The sequence below is a fragment of the Zeus faber genome, assembly GCF_960531495.2.
Source record: "Zeus faber genome assembly, chromosome: 6".
NCBI classification, from domain to species: Eukaryota; Metazoa; Chordata; class Actinopteri; order Zeiformes; family Zeidae; genus Zeus; species Zeus faber.
In genome coordinates this window covers 17,728,646-17,753,444 of record NC_137201.1, presented here as the reverse complement: position 1 = coordinate 17,753,444, position 24,799 = coordinate 17,728,646, and the positions used below count along the sequence as shown (strand labels likewise).

Here is a 24,799-nt window from a genome sequence, read left to right as displayed (position 1 = left end):
ACCAGTGTTTTTCAACCCTGTGTGCCGTGAGGGCTCGGCAGGTGCGGCGCAAATTTTATTTTTAAATCCCACCTACAATAAATAAATAATGGAAAGCGGTTCTTGAGTTGCAGGATCAAAACTGCTCATCGGAATACCAGCTCTGTGTTCATCACTCAGCGAGGAGAAGGCCATAATAATAAGCACAGTTATACATGATACAAATATACATTATATATTTAATTGTAAAAAAAAAAATAAGAATAATAATTTTTTTTTAAAGTGTTCCGGGGCTGCTTAACACCTGCAGACACCCTTTCCTGGGAAGGCACGCCTGTGTAGGACCACACCAAGCTTGTTCCGACACACAGGCAGAACACATATTTCCACAGGACGAGGGCTATTTTCTTCAGTGTCATCAAAATGCCCACTTCAAGTAACTTTGATCCCCCTCATTATCTGCAGACTGTAAACTGGATAGGTCTATAAACTACTTGACTACGCACAATAACCCAGTACCCTTTCATTTTATTTTAGCCACAGCCTTTAAACACATACAGTATATGTATTCAATTCTCTCTCTCTCCCTCCCTTACCAATTCACTTCGATTACATTAGGTCTGTAATTATTGAACCCTTCTGGCCTCCAGCGCAATACTTTTACATGTTACACCAGCTCCGCTCGGCATTGCAAATTTCATCCAAGGTATTAGGGAGCCAATAAACACATTTTTCATAGACGGCGTGAATTGCCGGTTGAAGGAAGAAAAAAAAGAAGAAAAAATAAATAAAAAAGGAAGCAAAAAGCTTCCTTCGATTTCCTCAGTAAAAATCTGTCTCTTGGGTGACGGGGTAGGACAGACACACACACACACACACACACACACACACACACACACACACACACACACACACACACACACACACACACACACACACACACACACACACACACACACACACACACACACACACACACACACACACACACACACACACACAAAACCACTCAGACATACTTGGTCACACACACACACACACACACAGAGGCACCGCATGCCACCCTCACCAGGAACATCTTTTTATCCATCTAATTCCTCCCACTATGAATAATGCATTCCCCTCCTTAACGTGGCTCGGGTTTAACGCATCGCCGCGTGGGTCTTTAAGGGGGTCCTTATTCATAAACAGCGGTGCAGTAAATACCAGGGCTTTGCAGCCAATTTAATGGCAGTTATGCTTAACAAATCTGCCTCAATCTAATGATCAGCCACAAAGCCGGGCCACGGCTTTAATCTGCGCATAGAGGCTCCCCCAGCTCCGCGACTCGCTGCATCTGCTTGGGGATCTTTCCATGCAGAGAGAGGAGGGCACGGGCCTGACTCCTAATCCACCCGACACAACACCGGGATCAACACGAACGCAGAACTGTTTGTCTTCCATGAATAAGAATAACATTCAAAGTCCTGAAAGAAACTGTCGGGACTCATGTTTAGAGATATTGACGGGGGGGGGATAAAAAAAATAAAAATAAATAAATAAAAACACGATAATGCATTCTGTCCCCTAATCCTCGCTACTCCCTGCCCAGTCTGCCGGAGCGTTTTCTCCTCCTTATTCCGACGTTGACCCTCTACCGAGACAGTGAGCGGGATTCAAGGCAGGGGTCTGACTGAGTGGTGCCTTCCCACTAAAGTCCCTCTATCTGCTGGTGAGGATTCTGAGGTGCTGTGTAAAATATAATAACTACCGCAGATAAAGGATAAAACACAACATATATTATCCATCTTGAGATTCTGGTGAAGGCACCTTCTTTTTATTTTCCTTTTTCGAGCTGGAAAGCCGGCGTTGGAAAAGGCCACACCTCAACAAATTCTCCCCAACCCTGCATATGTCAGATATAAATACTTTGTGGGAGATATAGATAGATGTGCTTACGTGCGTGTCCTGCGAGAGTGAGACAGAGGGTCAGCGTGTCAGCCCTGACCACTATTTCGACATATGTTGGACCGGCAAAAATGGCACCTGAACGCCTCTGACACTGACAAGGTGAACACACTGACGTAGACGCATACAGGTCCCGAAGGTGCAGCGTATCGTTTATTTTGCGTGCTTGGGAAGCACTATACAAATATAGCCAGACCTCAATGGAGAGAGAGGAGGGGGGGGGTGGATAAATAAATAAATAAAAACACCTGCTTTTTATAGGGAAAGGTTTTGCTGAAGTCGGTTTTCGTATTTTACAGAAGAGGAAAAAGAATTGAAAAAGCATTGAAAAAGACAACAGCGATATCTACAAAATGGCCCTTTAAGGACAACACTGTCATGGACCCCTGGCCGGTAAATAACCTGGGAGTTAGTTGAATGAAGGGGAATTAGAGCCAGAGCAGGAGTGCGTAATGGGGATGGATGAGAGGCCTGAGTCAGGGTCAAAGCTGCTTAGGGATCAATGCTGGAGTACAGGTGTACAACCACAAGTCTATAGGAGCAAGAAAACCTATAAAGAGAGGGAGAGAAAGAGAGGGAAAGCCAGGGGTAGGAGAACTAAGTTAGCCAGTGCAAGAGAGAGGGGCAGGAACGGGTGAAAACAAACGCATCGCAAAATCATTCATTTCCATTATCGTGATTAAAAAAATTTTAAATTAAAAAAAAAAAAAAAATTTCAGGTCGTAGCAGTGTTTTGTTTTGGGGTTTTTTTTAAACAAAGGAGAACCGAGGGCAGACAAACCGTTGCAGATGGAGCGCGGGGATCGCAGCGGGAGGACAAACCGCGACGCTGCCTCGCCTCCCAGCGCGACTGCAAGGTCGGCCACAAATTTGTGTGCAATTACATTTCATGCATAAATAAAACGCACGCGTGCGTTTCAAATTCATGTGTATTAAGAGAACATTTAAAAAGGATCGCAAAAATGGAAATTTGCTAATGAAATGATGTCTTTCAGTTACTAATAAAAATGTCACATTTTTCCCGTGGAGGAAAAGAGAGTCACAGAAGCGACTGAAAAAGAGACTTGACACTTGGATTATAACGCAATAGAATGTGATTTAAATGGTGAGTGTGTCCAACCAATCGGCATAAGCGCATTTCACTGGTAGGCCACTGGAATGTCAAAGAACCACAGTAGTGGCAATTACTATTGGCATACTGTTAATTAAGGGAACTGCATATTTAATGTCTGGGGCACTTGGAGAATAGAACAGCAAAGGTATGTGAATAATAAATAAATGAATAATTTGTTTTTCGAACATTTTGAAACATATAAATGTACTGCGTATAACAGAAGAAGAAAACCGAGACACATTATGTGTTTCTCTTGACTCGTTCTCACAATATGACAAATAAATAAATAAATAAAAATGTAATTAAATTTTAAAAAAAAAAACCTGCACAAGTCGCCAACTCCAACACCAACAGGATCATAGGTCACCTGTGCCCTCTTGTGGCAAAATCCAAAAGTGACTTCCTGTGGCGTCCGTTTTACTCACCATCATCTGCAGAACGATTTCTAAAGATCTCCCTTTTATCTAGATTATTCAAATTTCATGTTTTAAACATGCCATAAAGATGTCACAGTATTTTTGTGGTAACTATTAACAGGGAGATTGCGTTTTATGAAAATAGCCATACATATACATGTTTGTGAAAAAGTATCTCAGAGCACGAGAGGTTGCAACCAATCAGGATCTCAATATTCTGAAGAGCCAACAATCAGCATTTTTTTTTTTTTTGGAGGGGTGGATTTTTGAGAAATCATTTGTGTCTGACGTGAAATCTGAGTGATCAGCAAGTGCCCCATCATCAAGCCAATCTGTCAAAGCGGAAGAAGGGAGGAAGAAGTTGTGGACGTTGTGCGGCGTCGCACCCTCGCCCGCCAGTGAAGTCCGTCTAGGAAAGCCTTACATTTCACTGCATATATGTATGGAAGTATGTATATGTATGTGACAAATAAAAATCTTGAATCTTGAATCTTGAATCTCTTCGAGGTCATTTCGGGTGGTTCGCAAGTTTTTCAACTTGCGAACCACCCTGTTCAGTCGAGCTCCCCTGAACGCCGTCAATTTGACCACGATGGTACTGAAATACAGCCCCCGTGTGAAACACACTGGACACAGAGCAATTACACTGCCCGAAATTCCTTGAAAAAGGGATTTAATTACAAAGACCTTTATAAAAACAAAAAACAAAAAAAGTGTGTGTTTATTTTATTCCCCCCCCTGCTGTCACTTTTTATCCTGAACAATGTATGACATCTAAATAAATTGCTATGACTTCTTCTAATTGAATCCCAAAGAGAGAGGAGATACATTTCTTTCCACGCCATTATGTAGTGAGCCATGCAATTGCTGGACACAAATGGACACCATTCATTACGGTTAACAATGACATCCAATTCAGCTCGGCTAATGAACTTCAATACAATCATGTTCAGTATTAACGAATGATTTGTTGACTCTAACTGTATCATTTTGGGGGCTAATGTTGATGAATGCCTTAGTTTTAGAAGGATAATACCTAAACTCTGCTGACGGGGGACAGTGAAATGAGGCCTGTCGAGCGACCCTCCAAACATACCTTGAGACTGCGTCGCCACCTCGTGGTCACAGCATGAAAATACACTTTAGCCAGTTTGAAATGGTTCCAAGATGTAGACGTATTCAAATAAATCAAACTGGAGAAGAATACAAACATGGGCGTAATAGCGTAAAACCCACCGATGCCAGAGTTTCCTCCGGTGATGAGGACCACCTTGTCAGAAAGGTCCCGACCTTGTAGGATCTCTAGGGCAGCAGTGTTTCCATCATAGCGCTTTGGCTTCAGCACCACATCCTCCACCGTGAACGCCTGACGCGGGTCAAAATAGGTCGTCCGCTTGTTAATGTGACTGAAAAGGGCAAAAGGGTACATTTTTTTAAAAAGTAAGGACATGATTAAGAAATAGCAAATAGTTATGCCTCGGCTTGGGCTGGTCGATATCCAGAATAAAAAAAAATAAAAAAACGAATTGACAATTTGATGATATTTCTGGGATGACTATTGGAACTTTCATAAAATATTTACACACAAGAAAAATTTGGGATACATCATAACTAGTAATGTGGCTATTATGACCAAGCAGGTAGGCGTTGATTAGAACAGTCTGTGAAGTTCAGAAAATTACATTAATGTAATGCACCCTTAAAGACTAGATTTAACTATGTCACAATATTATGATAAGCAGTCTGGTGGAAAGCATACACTGTGAGGTCACTGGACACCCTAACTCAGTGACTCTCAAAGTCATTTGGAAGGAATCTTTCACTCTTTCAAAATATAATATTTTTATGCAATAGCATGCATGTAATTATCTCCTTTTAGACAACAAATCCCACTATGTGCACCTCGTCACCACAGTGCGCGCGCCTGTCATTATAGTACATTTCTCTTGATTTGTGTTGTGTAGCTGCAATGTTACTTGTTTATTGAATTGATGTTAATTGAATACATTGTTTTTAATATTATGTATTCAGAAATGGTGCAATACGAATATTTCTCAATACATTTCCCTTGAATGTTTATCCCACACATAGTAGTGTGAGAAATAGGCCTAATATCAAATCATATTTTGGGACAAACGTCAGGGGGTCCTTGGTTTATTTTTCTCTCATGTAAGGGGTCGTGGTTGAAAAAGGTTTGAGAACCCGAACTGATCTCTGATATGTGAGGTTACACGTCCAGATTGTAACATGTAAAAGTTTCAAAAACGGAACATCTTAAACTTACTCAACATAAAATATCTGTCCTTTATCATCGGTTTCCTGCTCCCAGCCATATGGTAAATCTGTAGAGAAAAGAAAAACGCATGAAACAGAATGCACAAAGATAGAGAAATGACCCTGCAATTACACCTGGTGGCCTAAAAACCTACAGTCGGGTGTTACAAGGTACTGCAGACAGCTTACCTTCGGTCAAAACAGGTAAGCATTTTACATCTAACTCTAGTTTGCTTCAATCAACAAAAAAAAGGAATTCAGTTAAACCAATATCTGGTCAGATCTTTTTTTTTTTTTTTTTTCTTCAAAAAGGTTTGAGAAACTGAAGATGGAAAACACATTAGTGCACAGCAAACCTCCAGCACAGCGTCTTTTCTTTCCGGTCTTCGGGTGTTCCCATTGTGTCTTCATCTCATCATGGCTGGAGTGGGGAAATTAAAAGAAGAAAGGAGATTTGAAAGAAAAAGGTCATAAAAAAGTACTTTCAACAGCATCACAGGCCACAGTACTTTTTCCCCCCCTGTACAAACATCCAGACACACAGACACACACAGACATATCATATATTTGCAAATACATGTGTATAACAATTATGCCTATGCTTTCCACTCTAGTATGCATTTCATTCAAATCACATTTAATTGTTGAATATCTTCATGTTAAATCTTACAATTCATTCTAAAGTCCCGCCAATGCAATTAGCATTATAGATTGGCCTACTGTAGCCATTAGGGAAGTCTCGCTTGCCCCACTCAAGGTTTTGGGGCAGGGCAGGGCAGGTTTTTCCCAATTTGGTTCTGCTCATCGGAGGCGTTTAAATGGTGGCCCAGTGGGCAGCACTGCTTCCCCACAGCAGCCAGGCACTAGGGTTCAAACCCGACCGTGGCGTCGTCCCTGCAGGGAGCAGGTTCTCCGCGTGGGGTTTCCTCCCACCCGCCAAAACACATGCGCGTTGGGATGAGACACACTGTACCGTGGCTGCCCGCCGCTCCTCCAAGGCTGAGATGGGCTCATCCATTGGAATGGATTAAAAAAATATATAAAAATGCAGACACGTTTCAGTCATCAAACTCCATCTTGTTCTCCGGCGGGTTATCTCCCAAATAGGAGCCTTTCTGTGTGGCGTTTGCACGTTCTCCCCGTGCTCACATGGGGTTTCCTCCACCTAACATCAGTAAGGACCCCCACCAAAAACATGCACCCATCACCAGCGTCTGACCAGCGATGGACACCTGGTACCAGGTCCCCGGGCGTGTCGTCGAACGCTGCCCACTGCTACTGGCTGCCCTCCCCGGAGGAAGGACAAGCCAGGATGGGAAAAATGCAGATTTCACTGTCCACCACCTAAAAAGCGTGTGTGTGTGTGTGTGTGTGTGTGTGTGTGACGAATAAAAAGTCTTCTTCTTCTTCTTCTTTATAGGATTGGCCTGGATTGAAATCAGCATACGGAGACACATAAACATCACAGATAGACAAAAATACAACTGCATTGTTGCACAAGAGTGAAATGCCTTTCGTTGCCTCAGCACTTGTGCAGTGACAATTAATCCAAGCTAATCGAAATATTTCCGTTTAAATTGAAAGCTCTTGCGCTCTCCTGTGTGCGACACATAGCAGCACTGTCAATAAGAGCCAGGTCACCGGTGAGCAGCAGACATGGCTGCATAGGAGTACATCGAATTCGGTCACTTCTGAAAGCAGGCTTCTGGCTATCATCTCCAATCAACAACTGTAAGGACGCGGCCTCGCAGCTCGACCCACCGTCCCAATACATCACCGATACCGCCTCGCTGACATGTATTTCGTTATGGTGGTTGACGCGCGGAGTGCCTCTTACTTTGCATAATACACCCATCCATCCTTCGTAGACCTCTCTTCCCACCCGGGAGGGAGCTCGTCCTCGCTGTCCGTGTCGTCCATCCCTGCGTATTGCAGAGCTGCCATGCTTTTTTTTTTTTTTTTTCGGGGGGGGGGGGGATAAAAATAAAAAATAAATAAAAAACCTACAAGACGCACAACTGTGCAGAGTGAATATAGCTGCGAAAGCAAGAATCCACCGAGCACACTAATCTGCGCCGAGTACTTCCGCAATAACACCGGCGTGTTTACCGCAGTGCATTCTGGGAAATGGGGGCAGCCGACAAATATTGTATTCATCGTCGTCGTCATCGTCGTCGTCGTCAGGGAAATTGCTCCAGCACCACGCATAAAAAAAAAAAGTTATAAGTGGCAATAATTGTGAATTACTGAGTATAACTTTTTTTTTTTTAAATATGACAATACGCAATAAACCGACACATTTGATTTAAAAAAAAATAGAACAAATGTATATCAACAATACCCACTGTCAAAATTGGTATTCATATGCGTTTGCCAACACACACACACACACACACACACATATATATATATATTTTTTTTTTATTTTGTTTGTTTATTTGTTTATTTGTTTGTTTATTTATTTATTTATTTATTTATTTATTTGAAATTACTTTTTTATTATTTTTTGTTTGTTTGTTTGTTTCGTTTTTAATTTGCACGTCTTCTGTGTGTACCAGGGTGGAAAACAAAATCATCATGTCGTCAAGGATGACCCAGACCAAGCCAGCCAGAGGAAGAGTTGTCTTACATATTTAGGATGTATTATATAATATATAGTATATCATATGTATTATAATAATATATCGGGTTGTTGTTTTTTTTTCTTAACACAACATTTGTCTTCAACAACAGATCTGCGCGCTGTTCGATCGAGGCGCCCCGGATCTCATCGTGAAAGAACTGTGCGCCCAACGTTCGCAAAAAAACGAGACGAGACGAGACGCGCGTCGGCGCGGGTGCTCGGCCCGACGCTGCATTCGGGTCGCGTGGGAGAGACGCGTGACTACGGTCTCCCGACTCGCCGTTGCTCTCCGCTTTCGAGCGGTGGCCAAGGGGTAACCGGCCGCGAACGGGCGCCGCGTACGAAATGGCTGACTCGCGTAATGGCTTTTTAGCATGTCCGAAACAATGGTGTGCTCAAATGTTATGGAGGAAGTGACAGGAAGAAGTCGCAAATCCGCTGAAATGTGGTATAGTATGTACCGTAGTATGCAGCGCACGTGTGTGATCTATCGGTTCCAATGTAAGTAACGAGAAACGGGTGCGTCCCCTCGATGATACACCCACCATTCCTTTATCCATTCGGCAACAATTATTTGATCGTTGTAACCGGGGATGGAAATCTGTGGCGGGCCGACGGGAAGAAGCCGTTCGCCGAGGCACAAAACGCACGCCCCAGTAATTCCCGCACACCGTTGAACGCAGCACGCGGGGGAGGGGCCAGGCGATCGCCACAACGGCAGCGCCGAGCGTCGCTACCCCTCAAAGGCACCGAGACCTGCGACGCGCCGACAAACGGGTGGTTGTGTGCACGGCGTCGGGTCCCGTCGGGAGGGGGGGGGTTTTCGTCCGCGTTGCATCGTGCGCCGTACGCGTGTTCGGCTGGTCAACGCGCGAGGAAACGATTGCCCGGCCAGCCTGGGCCAGGGGGGGAAACCTCGGGTGTCCGCTTCCCCTGGATGAAGCGCTGCGATGCCCTCTGACTTCATCTCCCTCCTCAGCTCGGACCTGGACCTCAACTCCCCCAAATCCCTCTACGCCAAAGGTGAGAACACGCTCCGCGGCGGGACGCGGCTGCACCACGAATACATTCTGGTTATTTTGGGGGGGTGTGTTGAATTTTTTTCGTGGTTTTTTTTGTAACGGGAATATGACGGTAGCTTACGTTAAGCTGCTAGCTAACGTCACAGTGGCTAACTAACTTAGCTAGCCTCATTGGACTCGGCTAGTGGGTTTAGCTGCACGGGGCTGCGTAGATTAGCTGTTGGAGATGAACTCAAATACATTTTGGGACTCATTTTGCGTTTACACGGGGCGATCCATCCTTTTTAACGGCTCCCTACCCAGTTAACGGTTTACCGACGTCCTCGTGGGATTTGAGGTGTGTGTCTGTTAGTGATGCGAGATTCGAGAGCGATCGGTTCGCGGCGAACGCATCGTTTTAAATGAATCGGGAGCTGTTAGTCACTCCGGGGAAAGAGGCTTTACTTTCGTTTTGCGCCGACTCTGTATCTACAGCCAGCCACACCGGCGTCCGACACCCCGAACAAGGCCCTTCGGTTTCGATTCGGCGAGTGGTCAGAATGGATTATCGCCACTCGCAAACTGAAAGTAATTACCAGTGACCAAATAAACGAGGGGGAAGGGCATGACTCCGCGGACTCTCATTCACTGTTCATGGGAAGTCCTCGCTGACCGTGCGTTATACCGACTGAATCAAATGAGAGAAGAGTCGGAAAATTGAACGGGTTTTTTTTTGTTTTTTGTTTTTTTTTGAGTGACTCATCATTAACCGTATCTGGAAAAAAAGGGGTTGAGCCTTTCATCACTCGTTCGCGTTGCTGGAGGGAAGATGAGTGTAATGTTGTGCCAAACAAGCCCCGTCCAACTTGGCAATGTTCTGTCGGTCAGAGTATTTGTTGAACCTGTCACTCGGGTGCATGCAATTCATCAGACACACACTCTTCCTATTCTATATGTTACCGCTTTATGACCATGCAATATTACATCTGCGTCTTTTCACATATAGCACCCTATTGCGCGTATGTATGTCACTGTACACAAGTATTATTTTGCAAAACAATAAATAAACGAATAAAATGTAATACCCCCATGTGAAATGTACAAGCACTAACTGTAATCTATTGTGCAGTTTTGAGATGGATCTCCCATTTGTTGAGGTGTCCTTAGCAGTTTTTTTTTTTTTTCTTTTGGATCAGACTACCCATGTTAAGGTCCTCTTTGCTTGGAAATGTATACCCAGTCAGTGTAACAGAACATGTCCTTCGTCTCTCCTCTCCTTGCTAAGGTAAATGTGACACTGAAGCCTTTATTGTGATATGTCCATCACCTCTGTGTATTCAGATAAAGCCAGTGACTCTTGTAATCCATGCTGGAAGCAAATCTTGCATTGGCGCAAGTTGGGTTCGGGTTCAGTGCCTAATTGGCCTGGAGTATTTGTTAGTAGGCTTCAGTCATGTACATAAGCGGGCTTACACCGATCAGCCACAACATTAAAACCACCTGCCTAATATTGTGTAGGTCCGCTTGTGCCTCCAAAACAGCTCTGACCCATCGAGGCATGGACCCCACAAGACCTCTGAAGGTGACCTGTGGTATCTTGCACCAAGACGTAAGCAACAGATCTTTTATGTCCTGTAAATTGCGAGGTGGGGCCCCCGTGAATCGGGCTTGTTGTCCCAGCACATACCACAGATGTTCAATCGGATCGAGATCTGGGGAATTTGGATGCTAGGCCAACATTTGGCACTCTTTGTCATGTTGCTCAAACCATTCCTGAACAACTATTACAGTGTGGCAGGGCACATTATTCTGCTGAAAGAGGCCACTGCCATCAGGGAATACCATTGCCTTGAAGGAGTGGTCTTCCAACAATGTTTAGGTAGGTGGTACGTGTCAAAGTAACATCCACATGAAAGCCAGGACCCAAGGTTTCCCAGCAAAACATTTCCGAGAGCATCACACTGCCTCCGCCGGCTTGCCTTTTCCCATAGTGCATCCTGGTTTCATCTCTTCCCAAGGTAAACGATGCACACGCACCTGGCCGTCGACCTGATGTAAAAGAAAACGTGACCTTCTTCCATTAGTCCATGGTCCAGTTCTGACTCTTACATGCCCATTGTAGGCACCTTTGGTAGTGGAGAGGGGTCAGCATGGACACTCTGAATGGTCTGCAGCTACGCAGCCCCATAGACAGCAAGTTGTGATGCACTGTGTGTTCTGACACCTTACTATCATAACCGGCATTAACTTTTCAGCAATTTGTGCAACAGTAGCTCTTCTGTGGGATCGGACCAGACGGGATAGCCTTCGCTTCCCATGTGCGTTAGTGAGCCTTGGGCGCCCATGACCCTGTCACCGGTTCGACCGTTGTCCTTCCATGGACTACTTTTGGTAGGTACTAACCACTGCATACTGGGAACACCCCACAAGACCTGCCGTTTTGTAGATGTTCTGACCTATTCGTCTAGACTTCACAATTCAGCCCTTGTTGAAGTCGTTCAGACCCTTACGTTTGCCCATTTTTCTTTCTTCCAACACATCAACATCAAGAACTGTTCACTAGCTGCCTAGAATATCCAGACCCTCGCCAGATGCCATTGGAACGACATGAACAATGTTAATCACTTGACCTGTGGTTTTAATGTAGTGGCTGATTGGTGTGTGTGTATAGTCGGGAAACCAATGAAAGTTTGTATTTATTCTGTACTATTGTGTTTTGGTTTAAGGGAAATGGAGCTGAGTAAACCAAAATAGCATAAATTGTACCTCTTTGTCTCTTTTATGACTTTTGACATATACACGTCCAACAAGTATGCATGGAAATGTTTAGGTGATGATGGCAGTGGCGTTCCTAACGAGACTGTTTAACACCATCCTGGAGAAGAAGTGTACTGAAGAAGAACAACCTTTATTTGTCACACAGCACATGCGCACATGCTTTGGATGGTGGCCGGTGAAATGAGGCCTCTGCATGAGCATCATACGTGGACGCACCAAGGGACCAGGTGATGAGTGTCCATCGCTGGTCAGACGATGATGTGTGCATGTTTTTTTGGAGGGGGAGGCCTTACTGACGTGAGGTGGAGGAAACCCCATGTGAGCATGGGGAGAACATGCAAACGCCGGAGCACGGTGCCAACAGCGCCCCAGGCGGGAATTGAACCCAGGTACTGTGCCAGGTGGTGGTACCACACACGCTGGTACCCATCTTCTAGAATAAGGGAGAGGTACAGGGCTGTAGTAACTACAGGGGAATAAAGTTGATCAGCCAGAGCATGAAGCTATGGGAAAGGGAAGTGGAGGCTAGGTTAAGAGGAGAGGTGGGGATCAGGAGCAGCAGTATGGTTTCATGCCAAGAAAGAGTACTACAGATGCAATGTTTGCTGTAAGAATGCTTATGGAAAGTACAGGGAAGGCCAGAGTGAGTTGCACTGTGTCTTTGTGTATTTAGAGAAAGCGTATGATAGGGTGCCGAGTGAGGAAGTGTGGTATTGCATGAGGAAGTCGGGGGTGGCAGAGAAGTATGTAAGAGTGGTACAGGATATGTATGAAGGCAGTCAGACAGGAGTAAGGTGTGCGGTAGGCGTGACAAAGGCATTCATAGTGGAGGTGGGATTGCATCAAGGATCAGCTCTGAGCCCTTTCTTGTTTGCAATGGTGATGGACAGGTTAACAGATGAAATCAGGAAGGAGTCTGGACTATGGACTATGATGTTCGTGGATCACATTGTGATCTGTAGGGAGCAGGTTGAGGAGAGCCTGGAGAAGTGGAGGCATGCATTAGAGAGAAGAGGAATGAAAGTCAGCAGGAGTAAGACAGAATACATGTGCCTGAATGGGAGGGAGGGCGGCGAAAAGCTGAGAATGCAAGGAGTGGAGGTGGAGAAGGCAGATGAGTTCAGGTACTTGGGGTCGACCATCCAAAGCGGCAGAGAGTGCGGGAGAGAGGTGAAGAAGAGAGAATAGGCAGGGTGGAGTGGGTGGAGAAGAGTGTCCGGTGTGATCTGTGACAGAAGGGTTTCAGCAAGAGAAGATCTACAGGACAGTAGTGAGAGCAGCTATGTTGTACAGTTTAGAGGCTGTGGCACTGACAAAAAGGCAGGTGGCTGAACTGGAGGTGGCAGAGTTGAGGATGTTGAGATTTTTATTGGGAGTGACAAGGATGGACAGGATTAAGAATGAGTACATTAGAGGTACAGCTCAGGTTGGAGAGTTTAGTGAAAAAGTGAGAGAGGCCAGTTTGAGGTGGTTTGGACACGTGTAGGAGAGATGAGAGTTACATTGGGAGAAGGATGCTGAGGATGGAGCTGCCAGGCAAGAGGAAAAGAGGAAGGCCAAAGAGAAGGTTTATGGATGTGGTGAGGGAGGACATGCAGGCGGTTGGTGTAAGGGAGGAAGATGCGCAGAACAGGTATTGGAGGCAACTGATCCCCTGTGGCGACCCCTAACGGGAGCAGCCGAAAGAAAAAGAAGAAGATACACGTCCAAAAAGTTTAATTAAATAAGCCATGGAACCGGTGGCACTGAGCACAAAGTAACGGTGCCAGTGTGGTTACTCACTGGTATCCCCAATGGTGTTGGTGGCGGTGGTTAAGGGTGGATAGTAACCATTAGTGAGGCCCATACAGAACTGGTGGCACGGAGTATGAAGTAGGGCAGGCCCATATGGTATTGGTAGTAGCCAACGGGCATGTCAATGCTCTGCCAGTGGCGGTAGTTAAGGATTGTGGCTGTGCATGTATGCATGGAATAGTGGTAGACTGGCCTAATTCAATGAAACATCTGTGAAAAAGGGTGCCCAGTTGATATCTCAGGGAGATATTCACACCGGCACTGGTTGCGGCAGCTTGGTGGAAGCCATTCGGAGCTGATTTATGGAGATTTATGATGGCACTGGAACTCTCCTTAAGCATAGAGACAAGTATGTGAAGTTGTTTGGCTAGGCTCGGCTTCAGTGTGTAGCCCCCTAATTATCAACACAAGGGACTTACCACCAGATCCTGTGTATTATTATAATATGGCTGTGCATTCTTTTTCATTTGCAACAAAAACAATGTGTATTGTCTATTCATCTGTCATCCCCATCAAAGTGCCGGCTGCGAAGAATAAAAATGGACCAGTGTGCTTGCCACTCCGCAAAACCTTTCAGCCGTGTGTAATGGGAGCTGGGCATAACTATGTGGTGAGGTAATTGAATTGTTCTAAATGTGGGCTAAAGTCAGTGTTCCTTATTTTGTGAGTAAAAGTCCACTTTTGTGGAAGTGTTCCGACAAGGTTGTAGAGCTTTGGACGGGCTGCCATTTAAAGTGCAATCTGACTTTTATTGTAACTGACGATCAAATCATGCTTTTTCAATAGTTTTTTTTCAAACTCAACCATTAAATGCAATTGCAAGAAAATAACTTAAGACTTTATTATTGTTCATAGAGCCTAAGTGGAGTGTTTTTAGCTGCAGCTTAGGGACCATGTTGCCTTAATGAATACAGGTCTTATGCAGAGTGTGTTGTGAAACTTCAGACAAAATGCTAAAATAAACTTGTACGTAGGCTCCTATCTCCATTTCAGAGAAAGGCGTTGTTATTACTGTCAGTCTCTATGAACGGGTTTCCTTTTATATCCTTGATGCAGCGGGTCACAGCTATTTTTTCTTTCTTTTTTTTTATTATGGATAAAATGCCTCATTGACTTCTTTTGATATCATGCAAATATGAATAATCGACTTTCTATCTAGTCAAATGGCTCAACGCTGAGCAGGAAGTGAGTGTGACCAGAAATTAGATGGGATTCTAATATAGCGTAAAGGTGAGAACTAAACATGTGCACAGCAGGTCCCTTGTGCTCAGCCTTTCTCACTGTCTGACCAGTGCACAGTCAGACTGACTCAGTCAGAGCTGAGGTCATGCTGTGTTCTCAGTCAACCCAAACATATCCATGCACAAAGACTCACTTTCTCCACACCGTGAACAAAGCATAACAGACAGTGGATGGATTCAGAGGGGGGGCACTCACACAAACTTGTGATGTGGGCCAAGTCAGTAATATTTGATAGAGATCTTTGTTTAGCCCTTTTACATTAAAAGTTTACAAAATAGTGGGAAAACAGTGGTCGGCATGGCCGCAGACCGCATGCCTCCAAATATGCGCTGGACCCTAGCGCTGGATTTTCCAATTGCAAAGTTCAGTTTAGTTCTCCTCCTGTACTACACTTTATGTACAGTGTAGATTCTTTGTGTGGACTGTGGTGACTTTGTGGCATCTGTCCTTCACGGCGCTGCTGTTGTCACAGAAGTGAGAGATCATGTGTCTTGTCAGTCTCACCATTCTGCCGCTGTTAAGTCGCAGGGTGTCGGATAACTGCTACGCACTGGATCCCGCCGATGCACAGCTGAAATATCCATGTCAGGGTGTCGATGGGCCCCTGTTTCTTAGCAACCAGACTACCTAATGCTGTGTTTATCTGCCATCAGCGGTGGTCGTTTGTGGTGTAGTGGTGGTGTTTGGTAATAGTCTACTGGGAAACTGACTCCCAATCAAGGATCAAGGCATGTCTCCCTGTGTTTTATTTGACCCAGGTCCATGGGAAGAGATTTTCAAATAGCCGTAGATAGCCAATGTGTTGTTTTTTTTTTCTCTGCTCATTTAACACAACACCCCTTATCTTATGCGGACAACTAGCCAAGGAGGGTTTTTATTTTTCCACTAATAAACCCGATTTTTTGTTTTTTCTTCTAACTGCGGCTCCATTCCAGAGTCAGTGTATGACCTTCTCCCTAAGGAGCTCCAGCTTCAACCCTCGTCCGCCCAGACAGAGACGCCCACCATGAGTCAGAAGAGTGGGGGAGAGGCGGGACCGCCCCCCTCAGCGGCCCCGGCATCAGGTGAGCCTCCTCCTCATCACACTAGCACCATGATCTGGGATCACGTTTGCTTTGCCATTCACTGGTCCATAGCAGCAGGGGAGGACCGGCTAACACGGCCTTGCGTCAGTGTCTAGGGGCAACTTCAACCATCCACCAGAGAAACTGGCTTTCTCAAACTATGAACATTTCCTCCTATAGTTAATACACACCCGCTATGGCCTTAAACAATGGAAGCAAGACCATGTTTGGGTTTCACTGAGGTGGATGCTGTGTAGCCTAGCACTAATCTCAGCTCTACTTTTTGGGGCTATCTGTTTAAAGTCATGTGTGCATGTTCTGTAAATGCTTTAAAAAGTTCTTGGCAAACTTAATTTAGGCGATATAAAATCGATGTTACTGTCACATGTGGCACATGATAAGTTGCATTTCATTTTACGAAGGCACTTTGAACCTTTTCGGCAGACTCGCACGGCTTTGCACCCAAGTAAGTAGTCTCTTTGCATCTTCTAAACAGGCTGACAACAAATTCTGTAATGATGTAGGTTCTTTCTCTCATCCAAACAAAGAAGTTGCCCCTAGCCATTGGTAGATATTTTTCTCAACCTAAATAAAGTTGAAATGGCAATATATTCGGGTCTTTGGTCATGGTTAAGGGCAAACCGCATCAGGCAAGATTGTGACAAATTCATCTATTGAGATCCATTTAGAGTGAAGTAGCTGGCGACAGTCAAGTTGGGGAGAGAGAGCGCTCTTACTAATGCTATTGTTCCACTGTTTTGTCTGACCTAGCAGGCCCTTACACTCTGCTGATCTAGATCTAGATTTAGATCATCATTAACAAAATACAACTGCTTCAAAGTACCGGTAAATGGTCAACTTCAAAAGGTCTTTCTCTGGTATTTTAACTTACTGATTGACAGAAGTTGAGTCTTGAATGATCAGCTCTCTTGTTGCTCATTGGCTGTCTCGTTTTTATTGCAGGAAGTTCCCTCTGAGGCAGGGAGTGTCTGCATATAAAATGGTCTGCAGTTCACTGCTCCATAGGTCAGAGGCTTGTTTATTCTGTCTCCATGGCTACGCTCAGTCCCAACCAAATCCTCCAATTGGCATGCACAAACTATTGTGTACTACTGAATGCACATTGCACAAACTACTGTAACCCCAGCAGATTTAATTTGGCTCCACATTACCAGCTTGCAAATTGGGCTGTACAAGAAAGTTTGACCAGATTGTTTTTTTTGTTTTTTGTTTTTTTTTTCCTTTCTGGCGATGTGTATGTAACAATTTTAGCTTGCTTTTGTTTTTTGTAAACAAAGCATGTCCATTTTGTCACACAGATTTTTAATTAAGAAAGTTTGTGTAGGAATCAAAACAATACGGGGCAGATAGTACCCTTCTCAACTTTAACTTCAGAATGCTCGAAAAGCGCTCGCATGCACAGTGAGAGCGTAAAACCGATTTGAAGCCCATTGAAATTAGAGTCGGGAAGAGGGGAAATCTGGACAAATCATGCACAAATTCAGCTGCTTGAATGGGACTGCTAGCCTGCTCAGTGAAGAACTTCTGTCCTAACGCTGTTGTTTATACACACTACAGATGCCACTTCTTCCACATCCAGTCCATCCGTCTCCTCCCTGGCCATGGGTGTCCCCAGCACGGGCCCCTCCCCGGCGCCCCCTACCTCAGCTCCAGAGCACCTCAAGGCTCCCCAGCAAATCCATCCCAGTGGAGTAGATGGAGCTGGAGCCTCAGAGATGCAAGGAATGGAGAGCGCCCAGTTGGTCCCAGGCAGAGGCAGTGGCGGAGCCAAGCCCACGGCCGCAGACCTGGCAACAGTGGTGGTGGCAGGACTAGGGGTGCAGCCGCAACTTCAGAACACCCCGTCGAAGCGGAGGCCTGTGCTGAGTATCTCGCCGCCCCCAGAGGACCTGTTTGATGACAGCCACATGTCTTGTCAAGATGAGCCCACTCCCTCCGGCCCAGCGGGCCCAGACTCCGAGCACAGCAGCAGCATGTGGGCCGACGACTCCGCCTCCAACTTCAGCCTGATCAGTTCCAGTTCCTACAACGATAACACTGAGGTGCCGCGGAAGTCTCGAAAACGTACACCTCGCCAAAGACCCGGTCCAAAGCCCACTCCTCCAGAGGACAGCATGGATGTGTTTGATGCAGACAGTGCAAAGGCCCCACACTTTGTCCTTTCCCAGCTGGGCCCAGACAAGGCCAGCCCCAAGGCCAGGTGGGGTGACGCCTAGCTAATGGATCCGTTATATGAGCCTTCCACTCACAACTGCTGGAATATGTACACTTAATCTAATTAACTTTATTTTGGATATTTGAATCAAAAAAAGTTGTTTAATACTATAATGTGATTTTTATTGTGCAGCTCTCTGGAGAAGGGGACATTGTTAAAAGGTGGGATCCTGTCTGGTCAGTACCCTCAGAAGAGTGATGGTAAGGAGCTGAAGATCCTGGTCCAGCCTGAGACCCAGCACAGAGCACGCTATCTGACCGAGGGAAGCAGAGGCTCTGTGAAAGACCGCACACAGCAAAGCTTCCCAACTGTCAAGGTTTATAAATAAATCCACAGTCTTCTTTGGTGACAAGAGGAAAACAAATTGTCAAATAATCCTCCCTCGTAATCTGTAACCATGAATGGAGGACTATTTATCGTTTTACATGAGGTGAACAGTGTTTTTGTTTTTTTTCTTTTTTTGTCTCCAGTTGGAAGGTGTGAGTGAGCCAGTGGTGCTGCAGGTTTTTGTTGCCAACGATGCTGGAAGAGTTAAGCCCCATGGTTTCTACCAGGCCTGCAGGGTGACAGGACGCAACACCACGGCCTGCAAGGAGGTGGACATAGAGGGCACCACGGTGATAGAGATACCGCTGGAGCCCAGCAGTGACATGACACTCCCGTAAGCGGTCAACGTTTTTAACCAATTGCCATTTTAGTATTTGTTCTCCAATATGCAATAAGGGCACAGTGCTACTTTTGAATGTCCATCCTCATTTTCCACAGGGTGGACTGTGTGGGAATCCTAAAGCTGCGTAATGCTGACGTGGAAGCTCGAATTGGTGTACCTGGGTCCAAGAAGAAGAGCACTCGTGCCAGACTGGCCTTTAAAGTGAACATCCCGCAGCCTGATGGATCAGTCCTTATCCTACAGACGCCCTCCTCGCCCATCCTCTGCAGTGAGTGGCAGGCACTACATTTAAAATGCCAAAAATGTAGTTTTCCCCCGGATTACATTACAAGTTTGACATTAATGTGCATGTGTTTTGTGCATTTTTGTTTACTTTATTTTGTTTGAAATATATGGGTGGCAATTTGGCGTAGACCGATTCTCGTTTAAATTGATTATAAAACACTTTGGAGGATGTGCTTGCCGATTTGAAAAGAAAAGAAAGTCCCTTTTATTTTGATACATGCACTACTTGTATGCACTGGACTACGGTTTTATAGACCGACTCAATGCCCACAGAATTATCAGGTCGGCTGAAACACGGATAATGATCAGTAAATACATTAGAATCTCTCCCACACTGTGATTGTGGGAGAGATTGGGAAAGTCACTGGCAAGTATTTTCCTTCAACAAGCAGCCTGAAGGCTGTTTTTCCAAGGTGGGAAGAACATCATCGGTTGCATAACTCGGTAGTTGGCAAAAAAAGAGCATACTGAAGTTATAAAACTGGCTCTGAAATGTCATTTTGTTCACATGCTCCCTTGCTCGCACTCTTGTCTCTCTCTCAAACATAAACACACTGTGAAATGTTGGTATATTTTATACTTTTAGAGCGATGCAATGACATTATAAAATACTGGCAATACAAAAATGGTCTGAGACCGTTTGCTCTTGATGGTGCAACCCACTCTTGATTTCTCTCTCCAGCCCAACCAGCAGGGGTTCCAGAGATTCTGAAGAAAAGCCTGCATACCTGCTCCGTGAGGGGGGGGGAGGAAGTCTTCATCATTGGGAAGAACTTCCTGAAGGGAACCAAAGTCATTTTTCAGGAAAATGTTGCAGGTACTTCAACAATCCTGGCAATTTGACTTATTTTTCCCCATTTGCATTGTATTAGCTTAATTACATTAATGTTCTCCTTGATTGATTGCTAATAATATTCCTTAATGCCAGATGAATCTTCCTGGCAAGCCGAAGCAAAGATTGACATGGACCTATTCCATCAGGTAAATACAACTCATTGACATACAGCAAAAGTCCTTGGTTCGTCCGTATATTGTACATGTGGAAGACTAAACATATTTGTTTTCCCTCCGCCTTGAAGGAGTATTTAACTTAAAGGAGGGGATTATCTTTGACCTTTCCTAACTTGCTATCTATGCTTCACAGAATCATTTGATAGTGACAGTTCCTCCATACCACAACCTATCCATCTCCTCTCCTGTCTCCGTTGGGATTTTTGTGATGACCTATGCCGGGAAATCACACGAAGCCCAGTCCTTCACTTACAGTCCAGAGCCAGGTATAACCATAACAACCGGTGACATCTATTTAAGCATTTGATATAATGGTTAACCCCGCAGCCCCTGTTGGACTGTTTCTGCATCATCTCAACGGTGACATTTTGTTTTGTTTTTTTCTTTCCGGTCTAAGCTTCAGAGGAGTTGAAACGTTGCCTCGTAATAAAAACAGAGGGACCATCAATAGCCCAGACATGTCTATTTGATCGGCCAATTAAATCTATGACTGCCGACGCAGCTGAGACATCTAATCAACCACTCAAACATGAAGAGGTCACTCCAATGGAAGTGTCAAGCAATCTGCCACTGACAGATGTATTCAAGGTAGAGAGCTTTATTTTCCACACCAAAAAAAAACAACCACCCATTTTATTACTGGGATTGGTGCAATGTTCTTCTTCTTCTTCCTGTTTTTCCTCAGCCGCCTCCAGACACTCTGGTCTCAGTGCAGCAGACATTGAAGCGGAGTTCCAGTCCTCATCCTGGTGGAGAGCCATTTCCAAGCCCCTTGCCCCTACAATCTGAGGATGTGGACCTTACCCAGGCCCCCCCAGTATTCCCCAGCCTAGAGCCTCTCACCACTATACAGAAGCAAGAGATTGGCCCAACGGCCCCCTTTCCCGTATCAGGGGACACCACCCTCCCCCCCGTGCCCCCAGAAGTCCCTCAGCAGTTCCTCAGAGACCCCCAGGAGAGCCTAACTCCAGAAGGTGCAAATACCAGTCACAGGGTTGTTGTGGTTTCCATGCCGCAAATACCAACCGCCTCTCAGCCGCAGACACAGCAGGCCCAAGTCTCTCTCATCCCTCAGGAGAGCGTGGCTCAGCTGGAGAGGGCAGTGAGGGAGCTGCATGCTGGCAGTCCCACCACCCTGCAGAAGGTCTTGGAGGCAGCCGTGGTTCAGCAGCAGCTAACCTCTGTGCTGTACAGCCCCACACCCTCCGCTGAGTCCCTGCAGCAGCATGTTCAGGAAAACATGAACAGCCTGCGTCTCGGTAACGCGGACAACCCATTGGCAACACAACAGCAGATGCAGCAGCAGCACCACCAACAAATACAGCAGCAGTTTCAGCAACATCAACAGCTGCAACAACAGCAAATTCTTGGCAATTTACAACAACAGCAGCAGCAGCAGCAGCAGCAGCAGGTCCTTGGCAACATGCAGATCCAGCAACAACTTCTGCTGCAACCACAAGACCAGCAGCAGTTGCAGCAACAGCAAATCATGGAAAACATACAGCAGCAGCAGCAGTTACGACAAAATCAGCAAGTCCTTGGAAACATGCAGCTCCAGGATCAGCAACAACAAAGTCAAATACTGAACAATTTACAACAACATCAACTACAGCAGCAGCAGAACCAGTCGTTGAGCACCCTACAAAAACAACAGGTGTTTGAGAACCTGCAGCTTCAGGCCGAGCTGCTTCAGCCTCAGCCACAGCAACCTGTCTCCATGCTGCAGCAAGCCGGCGATCTGCTCACCATCCAGACTACTTTCCCACAACAGCCTCCATCTCACACATCTCCCCCGCAGCAGCTCTTCCAATCTCCTCGGCCACTCGCCGAGACCCAGAGCTCTCAGCAGCAGGTGCAGGCCACCCTACTTCAGAACACACTCAGCATCCTGTCAAGCACGAGTCTTAACCCAGAGCAGCAGTCCACGGGCTCCACCCTGTTCCTGACCCCAAACCCTCAGCCGCAGCAGCAGCAGCAGCAGCAGCAGCAGCAACAGCAGCAGCCACAGCTGGCGTTCCTGTCCTCCATGGGGACGTCTTCTACCGAGAATCAGTCCGTTTCTCTGTTCCAGAACCAGCCCCAAACCCAACTTTCAACGATGCAGCAGCAGAGCACCCCCATGGATCAGCAGCAGTCTCCACAGCAGAACTCACAACAGCCACAGCAGCTTCCGGTGGGCCAGCAGGGCTCCCTGTTCCAAAGCATCTCTAGCCATTCACAAGCTAACCTTCTCCCCCAGACTCAGCTCACTCAGCCCCAACAGACTAGTCTGCTGCTCTGCACCACAGACATGAATCCCCAGGCCATTCCCCCAGCTCTTCTCTTCAGCACCCAGAGCCAAAACTCACCCGCTATGGGCAGTATTCAGGTTGGGGTTGGGTTGGCACAGCCTGATGCAGCAGAACCGATGTTCTTCCAGGATCAGAGCACAGCAAGCGTCAGCTCTACGTCCCTGGAGTCCAGGCAGCAGAATCTATTCCAGGAACAACAGCCAATGCAGGTGGGCCCGAGCTCTAGCAGAGTCCCAGGCAGCCAACCAGTGGAGCTGTTCTTGCCACAAACATCTCTGTCTGGCCTGCAGAACTCCATGGATATGCAGGAGCTGGGCGCCCAGGCCACACCTTCTGGCACAACCATTTTTGTGGTGCAAGGCGGTGTGGGTGTTGTGGCCAACCCAGGCCAGCAGCCCCCCGAGCAGCTTTTCCAGACAGTGAGTGGGAGTGTTGCATCGCAAGGACAACCCAACCTTTTTGTCTTTGGCATCCAGAATGGTAAGACACTTTGGGATTATTCACCTCGGTAATTGGTACAGTCAATACAAAACAATGTCAGCTTTATCTCCCCTTCATCCAAAGTGCCTTACATTTCCACGATTGCATACAAATTTAGAAAGTGGGCAGCCAGGAGGTAAAGCGCACAGTGCTTTTTCAATGAAGCAACGTACGACCCTTGTATCTTAATGTTACCGGAGATGTTTGAAAGCGGTAAAATAAAACTTTGGAGCATATTTGCTCAAGAGGATGCAACCATACTATGAATAAACAATAACTGTTTAGAAGTATTTAATATGACCTATGCAAATTTGACAGGAGCTAACCAGAAACCACATAATTTGTAATGGACATAATCTTCTTACTGAGGAGAAGATGCTATCACGACGCTACACTACTGCAGGTTAAATGGACCTCTCACAGTCTAATAGTCGTAGTCCAGCAATTTAAATGGTCAACTCCCCATTTCTGGCATCTTACCGTTGACCCTTTTTGAAATTAATTCACCTTACATTTTGAAACATAAAAAAATAATTATAAATAAAAAGTCCCATCATATCTCTTTTACACATGCAAAAGGCTTGTTCACACCTTTTGATAATCGGCATCAACTGTGTATTAGGACCTGCACAAACTGATGGGCACGCCCCTTCTGTGGCTTACGTGGCAGGATTTATTTATATTAATTTAATCTTCTCTCCAATCGCAGACTCTCCGCAGCTGCTCACTTCCTCTGGACCCCCGCTGTCGGCCCAGAGCCAGCCCCAGAACCCCGCTCACATGCAGCCTCTCCTGGACCAGCCCATGGCCCAGACGGCGTCGGCGCTGCAGAGCAGCCTGCAGGCGAACCTCCAGGCCCAGATGCAGTCGGACCTGGAGAGCGCCATGCAGACGAACACGCAGACAGCCCTGCAGTCCAGTCTGCAGGCCGCCCTAGAAAGCAACATGCAGAGCGACCTGGAGAGCAGCTTACAGAGCACGCTGCGGTCCTCCCTGTCGGCCTCCGCCGACGTGGACAAGATAGACGACCTGCTGGAGAGTCTGCAGAAGCAGTGATGATCACTGAGCGACCTGTGCACCCCGGCGTTCCACTTCCTGAGACCTCCAGCAGCAAGGAGTTTGAGCGGAATCCTCCGGCGACAATGCATCCTCTAAAATCTTCAAAACATTTGGAGAAAAAAATAAATAAAATTCAATGCCCCCTTTCCCCCCCCCAAAAAAACAAACAAACAAAAAGAAACCCCTCCCGACAAGCTTGTGTAACTCCTCTTTTGGTGGATATATTTGCCGTTGACTATAGCCTCCCCTTGAAGCAGTCTTTCGTCCACTTGATGAATCCTGCGGTGAGTTATTACCCCTCTTGCAGGATCAGAGAGGCCTGTGATAACTGTGTCGTCCATATGTCTCAGATGTGCAGTGTGGTTTTTGTTTTTTGTTTTTTTTATGTTTGTTTTTTCAGTGTTTTATCATTTGAGCCAACAGGTTGATGTGACAGGACGGAAGGAGGTAAAACTTGAAAGTCATGAAGAATGTCAGCGTAAGGGGGAGAAATGGCGACGGGATGGGTGAGATTGCAAAGGCGAACGAGCAGTTG

At 46.0% G+C, this 24,799-nt stretch overlaps 2 protein-coding genes across 2 annotated transcripts in view; one reads left to right on the top strand and one right to left on the bottom strand.

Annotated features, from left to right (window-relative positions):
* The window catches only part of wwox (WW domain containing oxidoreductase), a 147,094-nt gene extending 139,407 nt beyond the window's left edge, over positions 1-7,687 (bottom strand). The window contains exons 1-4 of the mRNA XM_080003136.1: positions 7,568-7,687; positions 6,087-6,151; positions 5,741-5,798; positions 4,693-4,862 (exon numbers count right to left, since the gene is read on the bottom strand). Coding sequence (XP_079859262.1) covers positions 4,693-4,862; positions 5,741-5,798; positions 6,087-6,151; positions 7,568-7,674 — 400 coding nt within the window. The 5' untranslated portion in view covers positions 7,675-7,687. The remainder of the gene's footprint in view (positions 1-4,692; positions 4,863-5,740; positions 5,799-6,086; positions 6,152-7,567) is intronic.
* A 1,616-nt stretch (positions 7,688-9,303) lies between these two features.
* Positions 9,304-24,261, top strand: nfat5a (nuclear factor of activated T cells 5a; the record flags this gene model as incomplete). The annotated part of the gene is made up of 12 exons (XM_080001780.1): positions 9,304-9,376; positions 16,104-16,232; positions 17,811-18,453; positions 18,601-18,784; positions 18,939-19,129; positions 19,234-19,406; positions 20,106-20,240; positions 20,352-20,404; positions 20,568-20,700; positions 20,832-21,022; positions 21,120-23,205; positions 23,915-24,261. 12 exons carry the CDS (start codon positions 9,304-9,306, stop codon positions 24,259-24,261), a joined length of 4,338 nt encoding a protein of 1,445 aa, XP_079857906.1.
* Positions 24,262-24,799: the final 538 nt, after the last annotated feature.